Source organism: Lytechinus variegatus, chromosome 14, assembly GCF_018143015.1.
Source record: "Lytechinus variegatus isolate NC3 chromosome 14, Lvar_3.0, whole genome shotgun sequence".
In the NCBI taxonomy this organism is placed as follows: Eukaryota; Metazoa; Echinodermata; class Echinoidea; order Temnopleuroida; family Toxopneustidae; genus Lytechinus; species Lytechinus variegatus.
In genome coordinates this window covers 26,213,981-26,235,461 of record NC_054753.1, presented here as the reverse complement: position 1 = coordinate 26,235,461, position 21,481 = coordinate 26,213,981, and the positions used below count along the sequence as shown (strand labels likewise).

Below are 21,481 nucleotides of genomic sequence, written 5' to 3'. Positions count from 1 at the left end.
CCTATGTTAGAAACATAACGGTACCCCTGACAAGTATTCCCTGAATGGACCCCTAAACAAGTACAGCGATATTTTGTAATGTCACGGACGTCGGCTTACAGCCCCATGATATTCCAACACCTCGCTCAAATCATATCCTAAACACGTAGTGTTGGGGCAAAAAGTTAATCCTTTATAAAGCATGTAAGTCTTTTTTCTACCCTCGCACATTTGACCGTAAACACATAGCTTTCCTAGCGAAATATATATCCTTTTTTCAGTGTTTTAGTGTTTTTGACGCCCTTAATACGTAACATGCCCAATCTTGAAAAAAAAAAGATCCCTTCTACACGTTTCTTTGGTCGCGCCAGGTATCCAGTCATCAATGGAAGTGTCCCCCCCCCGGGCCCGTCACCAAAAAACAACTAATATTTTTTTTTTTTTATCTAAAAAATATCGCGAGTAAGGTTCTCTGAAACAGCCAATATTTGTAATCATCTTCACAAATTAGAAAATTGGTTTATTTGACAAATGGGAATTTTTCTCAATATAGAGTCAATATTTCAAGTTAAATGTTGAAAACGAGTATTTTGACACCATTTTCGGACTGCTTGGACACTTCACGAAGATAGTGTTCTCATCTTATGCTACAATGAATCCCAAACTTCAAATCTTCGTTTTTCCTCATTCTTTGAAACTCTCAAAGAAAATAATTTCTTATATTCGTTCAAGTAATTAAATGCGTTGCAGTATATCAATTTTCAAGTTAAATGTAATTCGAAAGTTTTTAAACCTCAATGAAAATCCACAAATTTATTTTGTGCGACTTGACTTTGGTTTTGGGGCGGCATGTCACATTTTTAAAGTCTTATACATTAGATTGTGTTAAAGGACAAGTCCACCCACCAGAAAGTTATTTGAATAAAAAGAGAAAAATCCAACCAGCAAAATTGTGAAATGTTCATTAAAATTTGATGTAAAATAAGAAAGTTATGCAATTTTTAAGTTTCGCTTAATTTCACGAACAGTTAGCACATCTCGGTCGATATGATGGAACTGATGACATTATCACTATTTATTTTGTATTCTATTATATGAAATGTGAACTACTCTAATTTTCTCATCATTGTCCTGTGAAACAAAGTTTTATTTCTCCCCGAACATATGGAATTACCATTGTTTAACATTTAATGATTCAGTCAAATTGGATTTTATTGCCAAAATTGTTAAAATATAAATATTGTATAATTAAAACAATAAAATCAAATGAAACAGTGAGTGCATGGGACGTCATCGATCCTCTCATTTGTGAAAAATAAGCGAAACTGTAAAACGTATTTTACATCCGACGTTGACGAAATTTTCAGCGTTATTCTTGTCTAATTTTTCCCCATTGATTTAAACGAACGTTTTTCTGAAGTGGACTTGACCTTTATAACCAAGCTTTTATCAGAATATAATTTCAATTGTTTAATTCAAAAACTATAATTCCTTCTAAAATGAAGAATGTTAACTACTTTTGTTCTGCTGACGAAGTATAATGTACGTTAATCGACCTTTATCTTTAGAAAGATAAAATGGTGATTATAACTGTTTGTTTAATGTAATACATGTAAAATATAATTAAACGGTTTCTCATCGGTATGTCTCGCAATGTGTAGTCAGAGAGAATCATTGATTGAAAGGTACACAGCAAAAACTGTGGTGTTAACGGGTGTACATAGAGGACCACACCAGTTATTTTACACCGGTGTTAAATTGGTGGTGTTAGTTTTACACCTATAGGTATTATTTCAACATCTTTGGTTGTTACATTTACACTCTTTGGTGTTATGTTTAATCTTTAGGGTGTGGTCCTCTATTAACACCGATTGGTGTCCGTTTTAACACCACAGTTTTTACAGTGTACGCAAAATATTGCTAGGGTTTCCAGTAGTCTAGATCGTGCGTATGATAAAACTTAAATTTAAACGGGTCAGCTTTTATGAATCGTACACAGTTTGCACACCCTACATAAATTTGTAACTCAACATACCGTTCTGGGGTATACTTTTCATGAATATTTTGCAATCATCATGGCCCCGTAATATAAGGCTCAGTGGTCGATCATTATTCCTATTCCTGTTATATTCGGGTGATTAAGATGACAAGTTGCATGGAATGTAATACGACAGCATCGGACACCCCCAGTAATCATTTTGAATCAGGTGTTTCCTTATATTTTTTTGTCTGTATCAGAGTACATAGGCGGATCCACGGGAGGGGACGGGTCATTGGCCCTCTCGGTGGAGCCCATAGAAGAAAGGGTGAATAAATAGGAGGAAGACGAGTGAATAAAATAAGATGAGGGGAAGACTTGGAAAATAAACAACAATCTTTCATGATGACTATATAAAAATTTTCGCATTGCCTGTTTTGTGGTTAACATATCTTATTCAATATAGAGCTTAAAATATCAAGTGTGGAGATCAATCTACAAACACATTTCAACTCGGAAATCAAACTTTCATTATTTCGTTTGATGTACAAATTGATTTTTAAAGAGTGCTCTGTAAAAAAGTTTGTCAGAATATCAACATTTTCTGCACGCGCTACGCGCTCTCAAAATTTGATTTGTCAGGTACCAATTATTTTCGTGTATAAAGTTCTAAAAAAAACATATTCAGGTCTGATTGTCAAAACGTATCAGCTATCACTGCACGCTCGCATTTTGATTGGTTACCTATGTATTTTATTAATTCATGACAGTTTATCAAAATTTCGGCTCGCGACTTATTTATTAGTACTAGTATTATCATCATTATAATAATTATCGCTATTACTATTGTCATTATTATTAAATAGTTATATTAGTTATTATATGATGATCATACGACCTTGTCTTGTCTTATGATTCCTTTAAATTAAAATATTTATAATGATATTCGTATTTGGAGATGATAATATAGGCCACCCCACGTGTAATATTGGGGGATACATAACCCCCCCCCCCCCGAGAACGACACCCATGGGTGCTCAGCTGGTTAGTTAACAAGTGAGTCACAGAGAGAGAGAGAGAGTGAGAGAGAAGGTTTTAACTTTCAAAAAGGGTGATTCCCCCCCCAAAAAAAATGACAAGCAATCCCGGGGGGGGGCACTTCCATTCACGAGTGGATACCATGCGCAACCATGGGGTCTCGAAAAGCACCCTAAACACGTAATTTTCATATTCTGAAAATGCACCCCTTAACAAGTATTGGCGTGTGAAACCCTACCCTTAACAAGTATTGGAAACAAAACGATATTCTTGGCAAATATTCCCTGAAATGAACCCCTAAACAAGCACAGGAATGTTTTATTGTTACGGGTCCTTCGGTCGTCGGCTTTACCTTATTTGGTTTAGTACGAACCCACCTTCTACACCTCGCGCAAATCGGACTCTAAACACGAAGTGTCGGGGCAAAAAGACATCCTTTACAAAACATTTTAATTTTGTTTTATCATACCCGCTAATTCGACCCTAAACACGTAATTTTCCTAGCGAAATAGATACCTTTTTTCATTATTTTTGTGTTTTTGACACCCTTATCACGTTACGTACGCAGTGGCGTAGCTACGGGGGGGGGGCCTGGGGGGCAAGTGTCCCCCTGAGATTTGGTGTGCCCCCCAGGTGCCCCCCCCCCCCATAAAAAAATGGCAGAGTAAAAAAAGAAAAGAAAAAAGGTGAAAGAAAAAAGGAAAAGAAAAAGAAAGACAGAAGAATAAAGAAGAGGAAAATAAGAGGAGGAAGACGAGTGAATGAAATAATGCGAGGGGAAGACTTGCAATTAAAAAAAAAATCTTTTCATGTTACTATATTATTTTTTTGCTGGCGCTTCGCGCCATTATTGCCTGTTCGATGGGATTCATATCTTGCTCAATAGGATGATGTGGAGCAAGTTTTGAAGTCAATATGCAAAACATATTTTAGCTCGGACATCAAGCTTTCATTATTTTTTTTTCATTTACAAATTTAAGTACTCTGTAAAATGTCCGTTTTATGGTCTACATATCAACATTTTAAGCTCACGCTGCGTGGTCACATTGTTTGATTTGCCAAGTTCATATTGTCTACGTGTATTCCACAATGTTCCATTAAACAAATGTATTCAGAATGCCCAGATTTTAGGTCTAAATATAAAACATGCGCGATAGCCTGCATGTTCCTTATTTAAAATGTACTTAAATTATCCAGTTTCACATCAGAATATCAATAATTATCTGCTCAGGCTTCACGATCGCATTATTAATGATACCCAATTGACTATATCCTATTTATGACTTACAAAATATAGAGTGTCCCGCTTTTAGGTCTAAAATCTCAATTTTCTTCCTCTCACGCTTCGCGCTCGCATCAATTGTTTAGTTACATACCTATCCCATTAATTAATACAAAAAGTGCTTAAAATGACCTTTTTTTAGGTCGGAATGTCAAAAAATTTGCTCGCACTTCGCGCTCGCATTATTGAAATATATACCGTCTTCGTGGGTAATAAGCAGTCCTTAACAGGTCCCTTTTCGATAATGCTAGAACAGTTGATAAAAATTTCTGTTCGCGCTTGGGGGTACATACGAATCTTGCTCAGGATCACACATAACATTGCCCAGAAAATTAAATTTTCAGGAAAAAATACATTAAAGTAAAAAAACAAAATCGCTCGCCCTTCGCGCTCGCACTTTTTATAAGGCTTATGAGATTATTTTATGTTTATGTTGTTTTGTAAGAATAAAACTAAGAAGTGACTGATATAGGTGAAGATAATTTCGGGCCCCGTCCTCTATTGGCGAAAGTGGCCACATACACACACACCGGAAAAATGGCCCGTGCCCCCCCCCCCTGTAAAAGCAAGGACCCCCAGTGCCCCCCCTGGGAAAAAAATTCTAGCTACGCCACTGTACGTACGTAACGTGCCCTATCGTGAAAAAGACATCCTTTTTACGTGCTTTTTTGGTCGCGCATGGTATCCGCTCGTCAATGTAAGTGGCCCCCGGGCAAGCAATTAAAAAAAAGAACAGAGGCGGGTTGCTCACAAATGAAGGAGATTTGGGCCGGATTTGGGTCGAATCTCTCTCCCATAGCATACCAACACAATTTCTAAAGGGCAGCGCAACTGTCAACTGACCCCAGAAAAATCTTATGCTTCAGCAACCCAGTAACCCCCGCTTTATACGCACAGCAAGTGATTTCTAGTTTTTCCATTCAACAATAAGTTTTGTGAATTGCACAATCAAGGTTTATTCATGACAGCACCGTTGAGACAAATTCGTTCGACCTTAAACTAAGCCGCATTTACCCGAACAGCGCTATGTTATATACCAGTGCATTTATCCGAAGAGTGCTGTGTTACAACAGAGAATTCTCACCTCACGCTTCCCTGGGTTTTATAACATGAAAAAAAAACTGTGGTGTGAGCACAGGAAGAACTGATTCTGGATCGAGTTTGAAAATGGCCAAGACCAACTGTGCCGTCGGGTCCTGGGGATATTTGATTGTTTTTAGCAAGTTCGTGATCCTTTTTGTTGAGACTGGGATAGAGAAATCATTCGGTGTTCTTATTCCCTCCATGGTGGACCGTCTGGAGAGTAACTATGCGACGATCGGACTGATATGTAGCTTGCCTCCTACGTTTATGTATCTTCTAAGTAAGCGAAAAATGTTGGTTCCACGACATTTGTTCCTGCGACAATATTGCTCCGATGGAAAACGTGCTCGTTAAAGGGATACTCCGGGCTGAAAGTATTGATATATCTCCATAGATAGAGTAAAGTTCACAGAGCACAATGCTGAAAATTTCATCAAAATTTGAGAACAAATAGCGAAGTTATTGAACTTTAGCAATACATTGTTTAAACAGTTATAAACACGTTGTCACGAATATTCATTGGATGGGCTGATGATGTCACATCCCCACTTTCCCTTTTCTTATGTGATTACATGAAATCATAATTGTTTCATTTTTTCATATGTGTGGGAATGATACGCCTCCCTTGAAGTGAAATGAGCCACAGCAATGAATATACACGTATAATGCACTACATAATTTCTCATTCCAATATTTACTTCTTGAAGGTAAAAATTTGAATAAAACTAATTTCATATAAACAAATACAAAAGAACAAGTGGGGATATGAGATCATCATGCAGATTGCTCGTTGAATATTCATGAAGACATGCCTGGATCTGTTTCACCGGAAAAATGCAAATCTTTAAAATAATCTTTAAACGATAACTTGGTTAGTCCTTGTCCAGTCAACCTTTCAGTGTTTTTTGTTTCTTTTGATTTTTCTTTATTTGTTCAAATCATATCATTTTCAGCCTGGAGCAACCCTTTAAGGCTAAGCCAAACTTAGCCTAACCTCCAAAACTAAGTAAACCCGTATCCTTATCTTCACATTATTCTGAACCAGAAACAGGCCTACAATCCTGTAAGTCGAACTCTATGTCCTCTGAGAGACTGGAGAAAAAGTCATCTAGGAACAAATGTCGTGGCACCAAAGTGGGTAACTTCCTGCCCCGTACTCTGATGTCTGGCTTACAGGCCGTGACCTACACTGTAAAAACTCTGGTGTTAAAACTGAATCCAATTGATGTTAATAGAGGACCACACCCTGAGGTGTTAAAATAACACCCTAGAGATTGAACATAACACCAAAGAGTGTAAATGTAACAACCATAGGTGTAAAACTAGCACCACCAATTTAACACCGGTGTAAAATAACTGGTGTGGTCTTCTATGTACACCGGTTAACACCACAGCTTTTGCTGTGTAACCATGTTAAAATCATGGGAAGAAAAAGTGCCTTAATTTTCATTTACAATATGTTTCACGTCCTTCACTTGACTCTTTCCTCGTGTATCAATGATGAAGAGAACGAATTCAATAATTGTTCCCTGTCATGATTATGAATGTCAATGATTTGAGTATTGAAAAGGCTTTGAAAATTGATAATTATAAGAACCATGAGTTTAAAACACTGGCCATTGGATTCAACCATGGATTCTACAGTGCGTATAAAAAAAACGGGACAGATTTGAAAAGTCTATAAAATTTATGTTTCAAATTATGATCTCTATGTTTAGGTGTCAAAAGGTGCTCTGGGGTCTCATCCTTCACATGTTATGAAAAAAATTAGTTTCGTTCATGCTGTCATTGTGTCCTGTCAAGCACACAATTAAACTTGGTGAAGGATTCAATAAAACCCTTGAAAATAGGATCCATGTCTTTTATAGGTACCATAATATAATTTGTTTTACACAATAAAAGGATTTGAATATTTACAAATTCTCCTTATATTAATAATGCAAATTGTCCTACTTGGGTTGAAAATCAGTCTTATTTTCTTACCTTTCAAGGAAACCTGAAGGAATACAAGAATAAGTTACTATAAGGTCAACAAAATGTTGAACTTGATGGGAATTGGACATTTAAAAAAAATCAATGTTAAAATCGTTTACCAAAAAAAACATGCTTATTTTCTCTATTTATTTCAGAAAGAGGGTCCTTTACGTATCTAAAAAAAATCAGCTAAATCTTGCCCAGGGGGCCTGTACACAATGGCAAGAAAAATATTTTACTCGAGAATATATCTCAATAAAAATAGTTTCAATACATTGGTTAAAAACTTCTAAGTCCTTACGTATTTTATACTTCAAACCATTTTTTATAAAACAGCCTACACCATCTCCTCGTTTGTCTTGTCTTCCATCTTCAAGAAAAGTATAACCAGGAATTTGTATTTCTTTATTATTTGCGAGTCAAGTTTCTGATAGTGCTATACAAGAAAATGGGCAAGATATGCTGGCAAGGACATTGTGAAAGTTATCAGTATTTGTTTAATGATACGACAGTTGAAAAGTAACATGGAGAAAACCCTTTTATTTTTCAAAACTAATTCCTTTGTTATATCATTGTATTCATTAGGAAGAACATAATTCGCATCATCAATTATAATATTATCAGACATAATGTTTGTATCCTGAATATCACGTTCTGAACATGTCAAATATTCACCTGTCAATGTAGATAAAATTTGCCTTCTATACATAGGTTGGGATGGGAAAACGTAATACAAAAATGACATAAGGAACAAAAATCACTGGAGAAAAAAAAAGTTTTGCGATGAGAGTTTGAGGACAGAACACCATGCTCCCGGGATGAAAATGCTTTGCTCATGATTCACATGGACATAAGGAATGTAAATATATGGTTCATATAAATTTTAAGTCATCGTCACCATGAATCACCTTGGTCACTTTGTCTTTTCCTTTCATCGGTGCTATTATCAGACCATCCGTGCTCCAAGCCGACGCTATCTTCTTGTGTTCCCTTGTGTGTTTCAACAGTTTTTGGTTTCTACTCTCCTCGTACTGAAAGTCTGACTCCATGCAGTGTCTTTTAAAGGACAAGTCCACCCCAACAAAAACTTGATTTGAATAAAAAGAGAAAAATCCAACAAGCATAACACTGAAGATTTCATCAAAATCGGATGTAAAGTAAGAAAGTTATGGCATTTTAAAGTTTCGCTTATTTTCAACAACATAGTTATATGAACGAGCCAGTTACATCCAAATGAGAGAGAGTTGATGACATCACTCACTCACTCACTCACTATATCTTTTGTATTTAATTATATGAAATATGAAATATTGTTATTTTCTCGTCATTGTCATGTGAAATCAAGTTTCATTCCTCCCTAAACACGTGGAATTCCATTATTTTAACATTTTGTGCTTCAGGTAAGGAGGTCCTAATCAACAAATTTGTAAAAATTGAAATATTGTATAATTCAAACAATAAAAAACAAAAGAAATAGTGAGTGAGTGACATCATCGACTCTCTCATTTGGATGTAACTGGCTCGTTCATATAACTATTTTGTTGAAAATAAGCGAAACTTTAAAATGCCATAACTTTCTTATTTTACATCCGATTTTGATGAAATTTTCATACTTTTATACTTACAGATTTATTTTTACACTCACTTTCTTCTCTTAGTTTGTTTTTTGCTCTTTCATACATACTTATGTCTTTTGCACATGTTCAGTTGTTTCCCATTCTTTCCCTTTTCCCCCACTCTTTTGCACCAGTTTTTTATGCCTTTCTTTGTTACCTGTTTGACCCACCTCTCACTAATTCTCTTGTTATTCATCTCTTCCTCATACCCTTTATCACTGTTTTGTTCCAGATCCTGTTTGATGTTGCCTGCTCCATATCTTAATCCCTCTTGGCTTGAGGTCTCTCTTTGGCCTTACTCACACCTACTTCCCTTTGTGTCTACCTACTCCTTTTCTTTCTTCCCCTTCATTAACCTGATTGGTCATCTCTTCTCACTAATGCCCCTTTTGTCTCCTTGTTTCTAGTGTTGCTGTTGGATGTTTGTGGTCTATATCATGGTTGTTCCACTTTATATGTTTGTCATTTTGCCTCCGACGAAGATTCCGCTTAGGCCCCTTTTGACTCTCGAAATTTTCAGTGTTATGCTTGTTGAATTTTTCTCTTTTTATTCAAATCAAGTTTTTGTTGGGGTGGACTTGTCTTTTAAGTACCCATTCAGGAGTGAGCGTTTCTCTACCAAGACTAACATGGTGTGGTTTCTTGCGCCTTCAGTGGTCATTTGTGTCAGATTCATTGTTCTTTATTTTCCGGAGTCTTGCAAACTCTAACAGTGACACCAATCCAAGCGAAGTTTTCTTCGTCGGCTGCAACCTTTTTAGGGTTGGCCACTATCTTACCACTTCGGTATTTTCGGTATTGTAACCGATTGCCGGGATGCTGCTTCTGGAGTATGCAGGAAAGGAGATGACTTGCTTCTTACATATGAAATTCCAGTACCTCAATGGCTCTTATCTATTTTGCTTCTGATGTAAGATTTGTTATGCATTTTTGTATCAGGTCATTATCAGGACCATCTATACTTATCTAATTGCAGAAGCTGAAATCCAACGTTAGATCGATCATCCAGAATTGCATATTGAAGGACTGGATTATCTAAGTACCTCACCCACACTGGGACAATCATGGAGTGATATCTGGTCCATCTTTGTCAAGGAGACTGGAGATATTTGTGCAGTAAGATGACCCTTTATCTTGCTGGTGCTTCGGTCTAGATCCAAAGTAAAGACAGGTCAAGTGGCTTCCATCACAAAGCTTGCAATACCTTTATTCTGACACTGCTACCCTTTAGGGTGTTTGCTGTAGCGCACCCATAGCAGATAGTCCTAGAAATTAAGAACTAATTCTTTCTTACCTGCTTACTGAAATGGTTATTTTCATAAATTCAATGCAGCCGTCAAGGTGGTGATCCCCGTTGCAATATTGACAAATTGGATATACTCCAAGCTAGACTGACCTTGAACGTTTGCGATCCAGATTATCCTTGGTGGCTAGACCGATGGGGGTGAGTGTTGACTTCTTGTGTCTCTCACAGTGGTCTCTCACACAACACCTTCCAGTTCTGGGATGTTTGCCTCTTTTGTGATGTGAAGAATCGTGACTTTGTCTCACCTTCGGCTGCCATCAGGTTGCTGTCCAATTCTGATGCAAACGATTCTGCATAATTTCTGTTCGCATCCTGTGCACATCTTGCATTTTATTGGCAAACTCTACTACCCGTTGCAGTCTCTTAAAATGCAATCGATCTTTCTTCAGGTCTAATTGGTGGGCCACCTCTCTAGTTCAGCCTCTTTAAGTTCGATGGCGTCAAATAATTCCACTACTATACTATATCAATTGGAGAATGATAACGATTAAGTGTTCCAAACGTGGATCTGTAAGCACATAGCTTCTTACTTTAAGAAGATTATGATTTATCAATTCAACATGCAATGATCTGTACACACAGTCATCCATCCCTCCACTGATTCTATCACGGTCTACACGAATGATAGAGAGTAATGAGGTATAAAATGGAGCTATCCAATCTAGGGGGCCCGTTGCAGAAAGAGTTGCGTTTAAACGCAATTCAAAAAATCAAGCGCAGGTCCCAAATGCGCGCTGTTGATTGGTTGAAAATCAAGTTGCGCACGATTTTTAGACTTGCGATTGATTGCAACTCTTTCTGCAACGGGACTGGTCTCGTTTAGAACAATAATTAAGGTGTATTTCATTTACATCTGAAATATGTTTGATATCTGAAATTTACATCTGAATTACGTTTGATTTCATAATTTTTCAGTAGGCTACCCATGTTCAGTTAGTACCTTTATCAGACTGCTGATTAGGTTTCATACAAACGATATACTATCCTTTTTAAGAGGATGTGCAACACTATCTGCTTCATCATGCTCTGCTTTCTTCTATAAAGCATGGAAGATGCTTGAAAATATACTCTGTACACTCACAATTTTAACAGCACGGAAATGTCATCATGGTCATTGTACACATTAACTGGAATCCGTGCGCGCACAAGATATATTACCCATAGGCCTACAAGTGATACATTTAACAGTGTTTAAGGGATTTTAATTTTATTTTACATTGTGCAGTTATCCTGAAGAGGTCAAAGTCTGAAGTGAAATGTTACAAAGCGCTTTTTTCTCTAACCAGCTTCTCCACCTGTTTAGAATTTTTCCCATGCAGGTGACAGGGAATGTTTTGAAAAGATGCATGTTTTGCCATTGAAAGGAGTGGTTTGGGTCATTGAAAGAAAATGTGTGTGTGTGTGATCCGAGTGTTTCAGACATCAACTTTAAAAGATGAAAATATTGCGTGGTTTAGTGTGTGTTTAAAGTTACAGCTTTCATGAATTATAAATGTTCATCAAAAATCAAACCAACATTCTCATTTTTAAAAAAAACATTCAGCATTGTGGCGTGAGATACGTCAAACAAACAGTCCCCAAGAATCATACCACCACTATAGTCCTCTATTGATCAAGTCTATGTTGGTATATGCAGACAGTGTGAGCCGTTCAATCTGCAATTTTAATACAGAGTAAACAATAATTGTACAAACTGAATTGATGTCATGTCATATATAAATAATGTCTACAGATTTCTAAAACGGGCAAATATTGTTGACTTGCATTGCAACTTATTATAATCAACAACTAAGAATAATGCTTCATGGTCATATCAATTACTACAGTGAATATCATGTAGTGCACTTTTGTACATAAAATTTACCTCTTTTGTCAAACACTTTAACTGAAAATGAATCAAATACTTCTTTACAATGCGTCTATGTTTACTTCTTTTCTATGTTAAGACAGTAGATAACAATGCATTCATCACGTGCCCGAAGGCGCCAAATTCGAGTTTTTTGCCCATACACAACTACGCCACTAGTCCAGATTGGACCTTGTTGTTAATAATAATAATAATAAGTATTTCTAATGCGCACTTTCTAACTGATCATTACTCAAGGCGCTACAAATTAAACAAACATAAACATTGGAAATAATCACAATTAAAGGACAAGTCCACCCCAACAAAAACTTGATTTGAATACAAAGAGAAAAATTCAACAAGCATAACACTGAAAATTTCATCAAAATCGGATTTAAAATAAGAAAGTTATGGCATTTTAAAGTTTCGCTTATTTTCAACAAAATAGTTATATGAACGAGCCAGTTACATCCAAATGAGAGAGTTGATGACATCACTCACTCACTATTTCTTTTGTAATTTATTATATGAAATATGAAATTTTTTTCTCGTCATTGTCATGTGGATTGAAGTTTCATTCCTCCTTGAACACATGGAATTCCATTATTTTAACATTTTGTGCTTCAGGCAAGGAGGTCCTAATCGTCAAATTCGTAAAAATTGAAATATTGTATAATTCAAACAATAAAAAACAAAAGAAATAGTGAGTGAGTGACATCATCGACTCTCTCATTTGGATGTAACTGGCTCGTTCATATAACTGTTTTGTTGAAAATAAGCGAAACTTTGAAATGTCATAACTTTCTTATTTTACATCCGATTTTGATGAAATTTTCAGCATTGTGCTTGTCTGATTTTTCTCTATTGATTCAAATCAACATTTTTTCTGGGGTGGACTTGACCTTTAAAATCATCACACATAACATTCATATAAGGAAAAGACATGGCCTTCACTGATATGATCGTAAAAATAGGTGGTATTTTACACTCGATTGGAATGTCTTAAGAGTGTTAATATTCCTTATGGTACTTGGCAGTCTATTCCACATAACTGGGGCCACATACATTGGCGGCGGAAGCCAATAATATTTTAGTAGGGGACAACCAAAAAAATTTTGACAAGCAAAAAATAAAAAAAGGTTCTCAACCCTAAAATTTTAGGGGGACGTAGGAAAATAAATCGACAAGCAAGCAAAAAAAAAAGTCAACAACAAATTTAGGGGGGACACGTCCCCCCCGTCCCCTACCCCCTCCCCCGCTTCCGCCGCCTATTGCCACATAGCTAAAAGCCCGATCTCCATAATGCTTGGTCCTGCTACGCGGAATCAAAAGGGTGGTAGATGTGGAAGATCGTAAAGAATAGTGGCACTGCTTGACGACAAGAAGATCCTTGATGTAAGTAGGTGCTGCATCGTGAACTTGGAAGTGCCCTTTCCCAAAGCTAACATAGACATGTCTCCCAATCTCTAATCAGTGCCAATCCACTCATCTTCCCTCCCCAACTTTTTCAACAAATTGAAAAATTACAAAAACTTCATCCTGTACACGATAAGCATTTTATTTTCTTTTAGCAAACGTGAATAAACAAACCATGTGCAAACTTTCACCCATCGGTGCAACAAACATCATTCAAACTCAGTGTATCCTCCAAACAATGGGAAATTATGTATTAGAAACAACTTTTCAACATTTTATTGTTTACAATCCGGCATATTTATCATGTCTGTGCATGGTGACATTTTATGACTAACTTAAACATTGCAATATAATTGTTATTTTTCCATGCATTTGGGCCAAAATGCAATGGAAAGCAAACATTCCATGGACAGAAACAGAATATTGTAGTAAATTGTTTCATTAAACATAACCTATAAGATAATTATCCGACCATTTTTTTTATCACAATTTTAGGTCTCTTAGTAACATTCATCCTTCAAAGAGTCAATCATCGCCTTGTTGCTATGTCGGGAGGTCTAATGTGTGGGTTGAGTTTGATTACCTGTGCTTTCTTTAAAACAACGGTTACTGTGGGTGTCTGCCTCGCTCTCTCAGGTTAGTATTTACCTATATAAAATAATCTAATTTTAGATATCTTCTGTTTCTGTTTATGGTAACTCCCGTAGGAACTCGACATGATGGCATTTTGCTGATAAACTCAATTTGGTATTAAGTCTAGATTAATCAGTCATAATGGCTGAGTTTATAGAAGACAGATATTACTCTCGTTATCTTAATTTGAAAAAAAAATCATTCATCTTTTTTGGGGAAAATGGCAAAAATGGCTTGTCCAAAGGTCTCTCAAATGTACTATGAATGTGTATAACTACATAACATATTACCAATTGTGATCTTGATTGCTTTCTTGTTTAATTTTCTATAGGTGTTGGATTAGCAATGGCCAACATGCCCTCCGTCCTCGCTGTAAACGACCATTTTAGAGAAGAATTTGTCTTCTGGAGTACAGTTGCGAGTTACGGCTACGCAGCTGGGTCCATGCTGCTTCCTATTGTTATAGAAAGGTCACTCCAAGCCTATGGTTATGAGGGGGCGTTCCTAATTCTTGGCGGTATTGCCCTTCACCTTGTCGTGTGTGGAGCAACCATTCGGAGGAAAGGTGATACTAATACCAATCAAGGCAACAGCCGTGATAAAGTGAAGAAGAGACACGTAAATGGTTATCAGGAAAGGCTGTCGTCAGAAGGTACGGATGTCGTTCATCGACGGAACCAGGGGTGCGAAAAGGAAGTCTTAACGTGGACGAGGATGGAGGAGGAGCAGCAGGTAGGGGAACAGGAGGATGATATATGTGAAGAGACTTTCCTCGACAAAAGACGTTTGATTCACACGGAGAGTCACTGTAAAAGAAATCCCGAAACCGCACCAAGTGACTCTCCGGGTGTGACTTGTGGATTGCTCAAGGAACGAATCTTTCTCATTTCTATCCCGATTCCTTTCTTGTTATGTTACGTGATTTACGCGTGGATGCTGTTTTTGGTTCCACATGCTGAACATCTAGGCATCCCCCCTTCCACCGCCATCTACCTCTCCACAATAGGCGGGATAGCTGGCATTCTAGGTCGGACTCTCTTCATCATCCTCATCCGCAAAGGCTTCAGTGACCTCAACATTTACATCGTCGTCGGTTTAATCTGCACTGGGTCATTCTTGCTGGATTTCGTCGGTTCTGCTTATCCAGTCCGGGCCATCCTGGCATTTTTCCAAGGCTTCTCTTTCTTCATCGAAGAATCTGTGTATAGCAGCTTATCCAAGGTCGCGATATTCGACGAAAATAATTTCGCCATGGCCTTGGCGACTTTGAACGTCGTCGGTGGACTTGGAGTAACCAGTGCAGGATTATTTACAGGTAAATGGTATTCATAATTGTAAAATTTGGGGCTAGACTTGATTTCAACACCAATTTAGAGTTTGTTTCTCACTCTCAATGCCAACCTGTATAACGTTTACACCCCTCTATCTGGGGTCTAACTTAGATCGTTATTAAAAATATATATTTACTATATTGGATCTGGCCAATAAGTCTGCAGTTAAAGGAATCTCTGTCTACAATTTGCAAGAACAATCCTAATTACATTATTACCTGCGGCATCAAACATACGGGGCTTTACGGAAATTAGTTAGATGGTACTCCATCCCTTTTTACCTCCATGAATCGTCGCTACCGGCAATCTTCTTATGTAATATTCACAGGAGCAAGCAATTCAAAATTGTTGTTTTACTATTGGGATCATTCTGAGTCATGTTCAAGTATATCAACAATCTACTCCCTTCGTCTTTTGATTCAATAGTCCTGCCAAATTACCCACCCAACTCGTATATCCGGAATTTTCATCTCATAAATCTATTCGACATCATGATCAAGACATTTGGAATAATCTCCAAAGTTAACAAAGCTACATAATTATCCACATTCTCCAGTTAATCTTTTTTTTAACCGCTCACGGTGGCAGTCCTCTGTGTTCATTGATTATTATCATTATTAATATCATTACTACAGAGTCAAGATTATGTTCACATCATTATTTATTGTTCATTCTTTATCATGACTTTATTGTTTTTTATTGATTATTATGTATGTTTCTTATAATTATGTCACATTTGATATTGTATTATTTGAATGCAGTAATAAAAACGAATAAACAAACATGAACAATTATAGTAATAATAATAATTACATAATAATCTATAATAAGTATAATAATAATAATGTAATATTTTACCCAGGGAAGCCTCTTCAGTTCTGAAAACTATTCTCCCAGCGGGTCCTGCTTAAGATGATAGTGCAACATTTATCATATCAGGAAGTTCCGCCATACTTATTTCACTAGTTCTCCCCCCTCCCCCTCATCTTCTAAATTTCTCTTCTCTTCATTTAAAGGGTACATGTATGACGTCACTCAGTCATTTACGACAGTCTTCATCATCATGGGTGTCATTCACGGCATTGCTGTCATCAATCTCCTCATCGTGGTTATTCTAATCAAAAGGCGGCGATGATTTGATTTTAATTATTTTTTCACTTTTGTTTTCATTTATAATTCATAATGATAGATAAATGAGATACAATATAAAGCTGAAAGGGTGAACCTGTCTAGAAACATATTAAAGTATTCAATGACTAATAATAAGTTATAAAAAAGTTTTTTCCAAAAGTTTTGATGTCTTGATTATTCATATATTCTTTTGAATTGTTTTTTTATCCACAAAAACAACAATGCGTCCATTAGCGACTGGTATTTCACAGTTGGCCAGGAACATTGATGTAAATAATGCGATAACAAAAACAAATTGAATTGAATTAAATTGAACTGAATTTAATTTAATTTAATTCAATTCCATGACAACATGCTAATGCGTTCATGGCAGAGATGCAAAAAAAACCTTGATAAAGTTTTCACTGTGTGCTATTTTACTCACCTGGTCTATGCAATTTTTGCATCCTGCTATGTAAGGCATGTTTACATAATATCTTAATTAGAAATCTGCCTTTCATACTTAAAGAAATGAAAGGTCATTTGACCCAAATTGCCCATGAGATAACTCCGAACTGGTCTATTCTGGAACTCTTTACCTTCCCGATTACAAGTATAAATCTCAATAGCCAATTACACGGAATCAATCAAGACCAATATAGTTTTCATTGTTGTAATTGACGTTATGGTTTCATAGTGTAGTGTATTTTAATTAAATAGCATGATACCTTTTAATGATATGTATCTTAATGTTAGCATAATAATGTAGAATGTAAAATAAATATGATTTAATCATTCTTCTGAGTAATAATCTAAAGCGCTTAGAGATTTCGAGATTAAGCGTTATAAAGTTACATCATCATTATTATTTTTACTATTATTAATATTATTATTATTATCATTACTTTTATTATTAATTTATTTGTCTGTTATCAAACATGCAAAGTATGGAATCTGGTAGCAATAAAGGTTGAATTGAATGTAAATTATTGCCAACGTGTTCCTGTCCCATTTTTCAAACAGTATCTGAACTGCCAACCGAACATAAGACATTTTATAATTGAAAAATTAATTGACACACCACATTAATATTCACAGGCATGTAGTATGTTTCAGTGTTTTTTTTATACCGAATCTGGATATTTCAAATGACAATTCCATTTATGCTAAACGTCGTTGTGAAAGACTCTCTCGCTAATACATAATCATGAAATTACATATGAATTGTAGTCTCATTAACCTTAACTGATTTTACAGCCAAAAACAACAACAAGAAACGATTGTTTAAACATTTTGATTTTTTAATCATTTTTTAATAATTTTTTTTCAAATATATTCTATTATTATTATTATCATTATTATTATAATTATTATTATTATTATAATTATTATTATTATTTCCATTGTCCACAACTTGGTGTTCTGTTGGTATATTAAACAGCAACCGGACTTCTTCCAGAAATCGAGGGTTATTGTTCTATATTCTATCAAATGGGTCCTCCTCTCATTGTTCACTTCTCTTTCTAATTCCCGGTCTAATTCAAGACCTTCCGTAGGATATGGGCTGTTCCAAGCAAGCTTGCCTTCTGTATCGTTTCCAAAGGACACCTCGACTCCTAGAACAGCCAGAAAGCTTCTGTGTCTTGTTGTCACTGTTCCTAGGGCTCCGATGACTATTGGGTACCACCTTCGTCTTCACCTTCCATATCCTCAGCTCCCATGCCAGATCGTTATACTTCTGTATCTTTTCCTCCTCTTTACGACAAGCTCTGCAGTCTCCCGGAATCGCAATATCTATGATGAGACATTCCTTATCCTTCTTCTTCAAGAGAACGATGTCTGGTCGTCTAGCTTCGATGACCTTGTCTGTCGGGATATTAAAATCCCATAGGAGTTTTACATCGTCGTTCTCTACTACAGGCTCCGTCCGATGTTCGTACCATTTTTCTGCATGGGGTAAATGTTACTTCTTGGCCAGACCCCAATGAACTACAGCTGCTACTCTGTCGTGCCTTCCTTTGTACTCAGTCTGTGCCATTTTGCTGCATTCACTCACCAGATGAGACACCGTTTCGTCTTTGTCATGACACATTCTACATGAGGGAGATGTATGCTCCTGTCAACTTTGGCTCTTCGGTAATTTGTTCTAATTGCTTGGTCCTGAGCAGCAATTAGCATACTTTGCGTTTCCTTATTTAAACTTCCTCGTTTTAGCCACTGCCAACTCTCTGGTCCAGCAAACCCCTCTGTCTGTCTTAAATGCTGTCCGTGCATCCAGGGTGACCAGATTTCACAAAATGAAATACGGGACAATCGACAAAAAAGATCAACAAAGAAGGCTACACAGTGTTACACCTGTGAAAAAATATAAAGAATTGGAAGGGAGGGTGAACGAAAGAATGAAGGAGAGAAAGAAAAGACGAAAGAAAAAATATAAATTGAGAAGAAAGAAAGAAAAAATGAAGGGGGAAATGAAGGGAAATTTTTTTGAAAAAGAATAAAAGAAAGTTAGAATAAAACGATGAAAAAAGAATAAAAAGCGAAAAAAAGTTTCTGTCATTCTTTGAATGGAATACCGAAAGAAAGAAATAGAAAGGAATGGAAGAAGAATACATGTGTGAAAGACAAAATAAAGGAGAGAAAAAAAAAGAAAGAAAATAAGAAAAGGAGGAGGAAAGAAAAAATGAAGGAAAGAAAAATGTTTCCTTCATTCTTTGAAAGAAAGGAATTAAGAAAGAATGAAAACAGTAAGTGAGGGAAGGAAGGAAGGAATTAAGGGTGGGAGGAAGAGAAAGAATAAGGGAAAGAGTTAGAAGTGAAAATAAAATAAAGAATGAAAGAAAGGAGGAAAGAGAGGGAGAAAGAATGAAGTGAGGAGGGAATGAAAACATAATGGAGGAAGAGAAAGAATTGAAAGGAGAGGAAGGGAGGGGAGAAAAAAGTTTAAAGAAAGAAAGAATGAAGGAAATAAAAAAGGGAAATTTGATAAAGACAGGTAAGAAAAAGGAGAAAAGAAAGAAAAATGAACAGAGAGAGAGAGAAAGGATCAGGAAAGAAAGATAGATGGAACAACAAGTGGAATGCCTCTGGCCGTCTCACCTGCATCACGCGGTTCAATATAGCAGCAGTGCTGACTTTGAAAACTACTCTAACTCGCACAAGATGTTCAGTGATACATGGTTACTCTTATGTCCACTTTTTATGAACTAGACCAATAAACTTACAGAGATATGATGGTTATTCAACAAAAAAAAACCAACATGGCCAAAGTTCATTGACCCTAAATGACCTTTGACCTTGGTCATGTGACGTGAAACTCATGCAGGATGTTCAGTGATACTTCATTAACCTTATGTTCAAGTTTCATGAACTAGGTCTATAAATTTTCTAAGTTATGATGACATTTCAAAAACTTAACCTCAGGTTAAGATTTGGATGTTGATTCCTCCAACATGGTCTAAGTTCATTGACCCTAAATGACCTTTGACCTTGGTCATGTGACATGAAACTCTAATAGGATGTTCAGTAATACTTGATTAACCTTACTGCCAAGTTTCATGAACTAGGTCCATATACTTTCTAAGTTATGATGTCATTTCAAAAACTTAACCTCAGGTTAAGATTTGATGTTGACGCCGCCGTCGGAAAAGCGGCGCCTATAGTCTCACTCTGCTATGCAGGTGAGACAAAAAAAAACGGGCAAGCAGGAAGGGTAGAAGGATGAAGAAAGAAGGATAGAAAAATAAGAAAGAGAAAAAAGTTCAGACTTCAAGCAAACAAAAAAATTCAATCATCTAACAAAAATTCATAATGATATTTGGCGTTTTTCAAATATATTTTTAAAACTAAAAAAAAAGGTTTTAGAAATGAATAAAATTTCAAAGTGATTTTCTTTTTATTTAAAAATTAGATGAAACATCGCGGCATCATACACAACAAGACTCAAAACGAAGGCTTAAACAACTAGATCTATATAAACTCAAGAACTTGTTCCTCCGATCACGTCTCCAAATCAGTAATCTGAGAACCCATAATATCATTATACAAATTTCCCGCCGATTTTGTGATTATTTTCGCATGTTTGGTGGAGAGAATCTGCACATGCCTAGCTATAGTAGCCTGCCACACAATGGCAGGAGGCCAGTTCGTTTGCGATGTATTGGGGTTAGCAAGAAAATCACCGCAGAACTTGCATAAATTTATGTATCAATTTCATTGTTGTCTCTGCTTCGTCATTTATGTTGGTTATTTGGATGAAAATTCGTTAAATACATTTTGTTCAATATTCTGAAATACGGGACAAATAGGCGTCCCGGGAAGGGTTTGTCGGGACGCCGGGACAAAGAAGCAAAATACGGGACAATCCCGGGAAATACGGGACGTCTGGTCACCCTGCCTGTATGCTATGTTATTGTCATCTAAACTCTAACAAAAAAATCACCTTTGTTTAATTTAGCATTATAACTGTCTTTTTTTCATTGACTTAATTAAACAAAAAAAAATCGCCTTCATTCTTAGTGATTTTTTTTTTTTTTTTGGGGGGGTTTAACAGTTCAGTACCCCTCTGTAAAAATCGTTTCCTGGCCCCTCCGTGCTTCGATAAAAAAGAAAAATAGAAGAGTCTGGACTAGCGGCATATATAATTCACTGTGAGAGGAACTAATATCTTTCGATCGGGCTGAACCGCCGGATCGGGAACCTCTGATAAAGCTTGATTTTCTATGTCTTGCCCACAGGCGAGGGGTGGAGGAGAGGTGACATGATCTTGTAATTTGTCGCAGACTAGATTTTAAAGGGGCAATACTATAATATAATAGGATATTTTTTTTTGTCTGTAATACTGGTCCATGGGGGTCCATGCAGAGAGTGGTTGACATGTTGATGCAGCT

At 36.4% G+C, this 21,481-nt stretch overlaps 1 protein-coding gene across 2 annotated transcripts; it reads left to right on the top strand.

Annotated features, from left to right (window-relative positions):
* The first annotated feature begins 5,236 nt into the window (after nucleotides 1-5,236).
* On the top strand, nucleotides 5,237-17,578 carry LOC121427792 (monocarboxylate transporter 7-like). Of its 2 annotated transcripts, none has more exons than XM_041624353.1 (4): nucleotides 5,237-5,640; nucleotides 14,014-14,154; nucleotides 14,483-15,466; nucleotides 16,499-17,578. In XM_041624353.1, the coding sequence occupies exons 1-4, from the start codon at nucleotides 5,445-5,447 to the stop codon at nucleotides 16,615-16,617; spliced, it is 1,440 nt and encodes a 479-aa protein (XP_041480287.1). In that variant the 5' UTR covers nucleotides 5,237-5,444; the 3' UTR covers nucleotides 16,618-17,578. The 2 variants fall into 2 exon arrangements, with proteins under 2 accessions (XP_041480287.1, XP_041480288.1); XM_041624354.1 differs by lacking the exon at nucleotides 5,237-5,640 and adding an exon at nucleotides 9,528-10,895.
* Nucleotides 17,579-21,481: the final 3,903 nt, after the last annotated feature.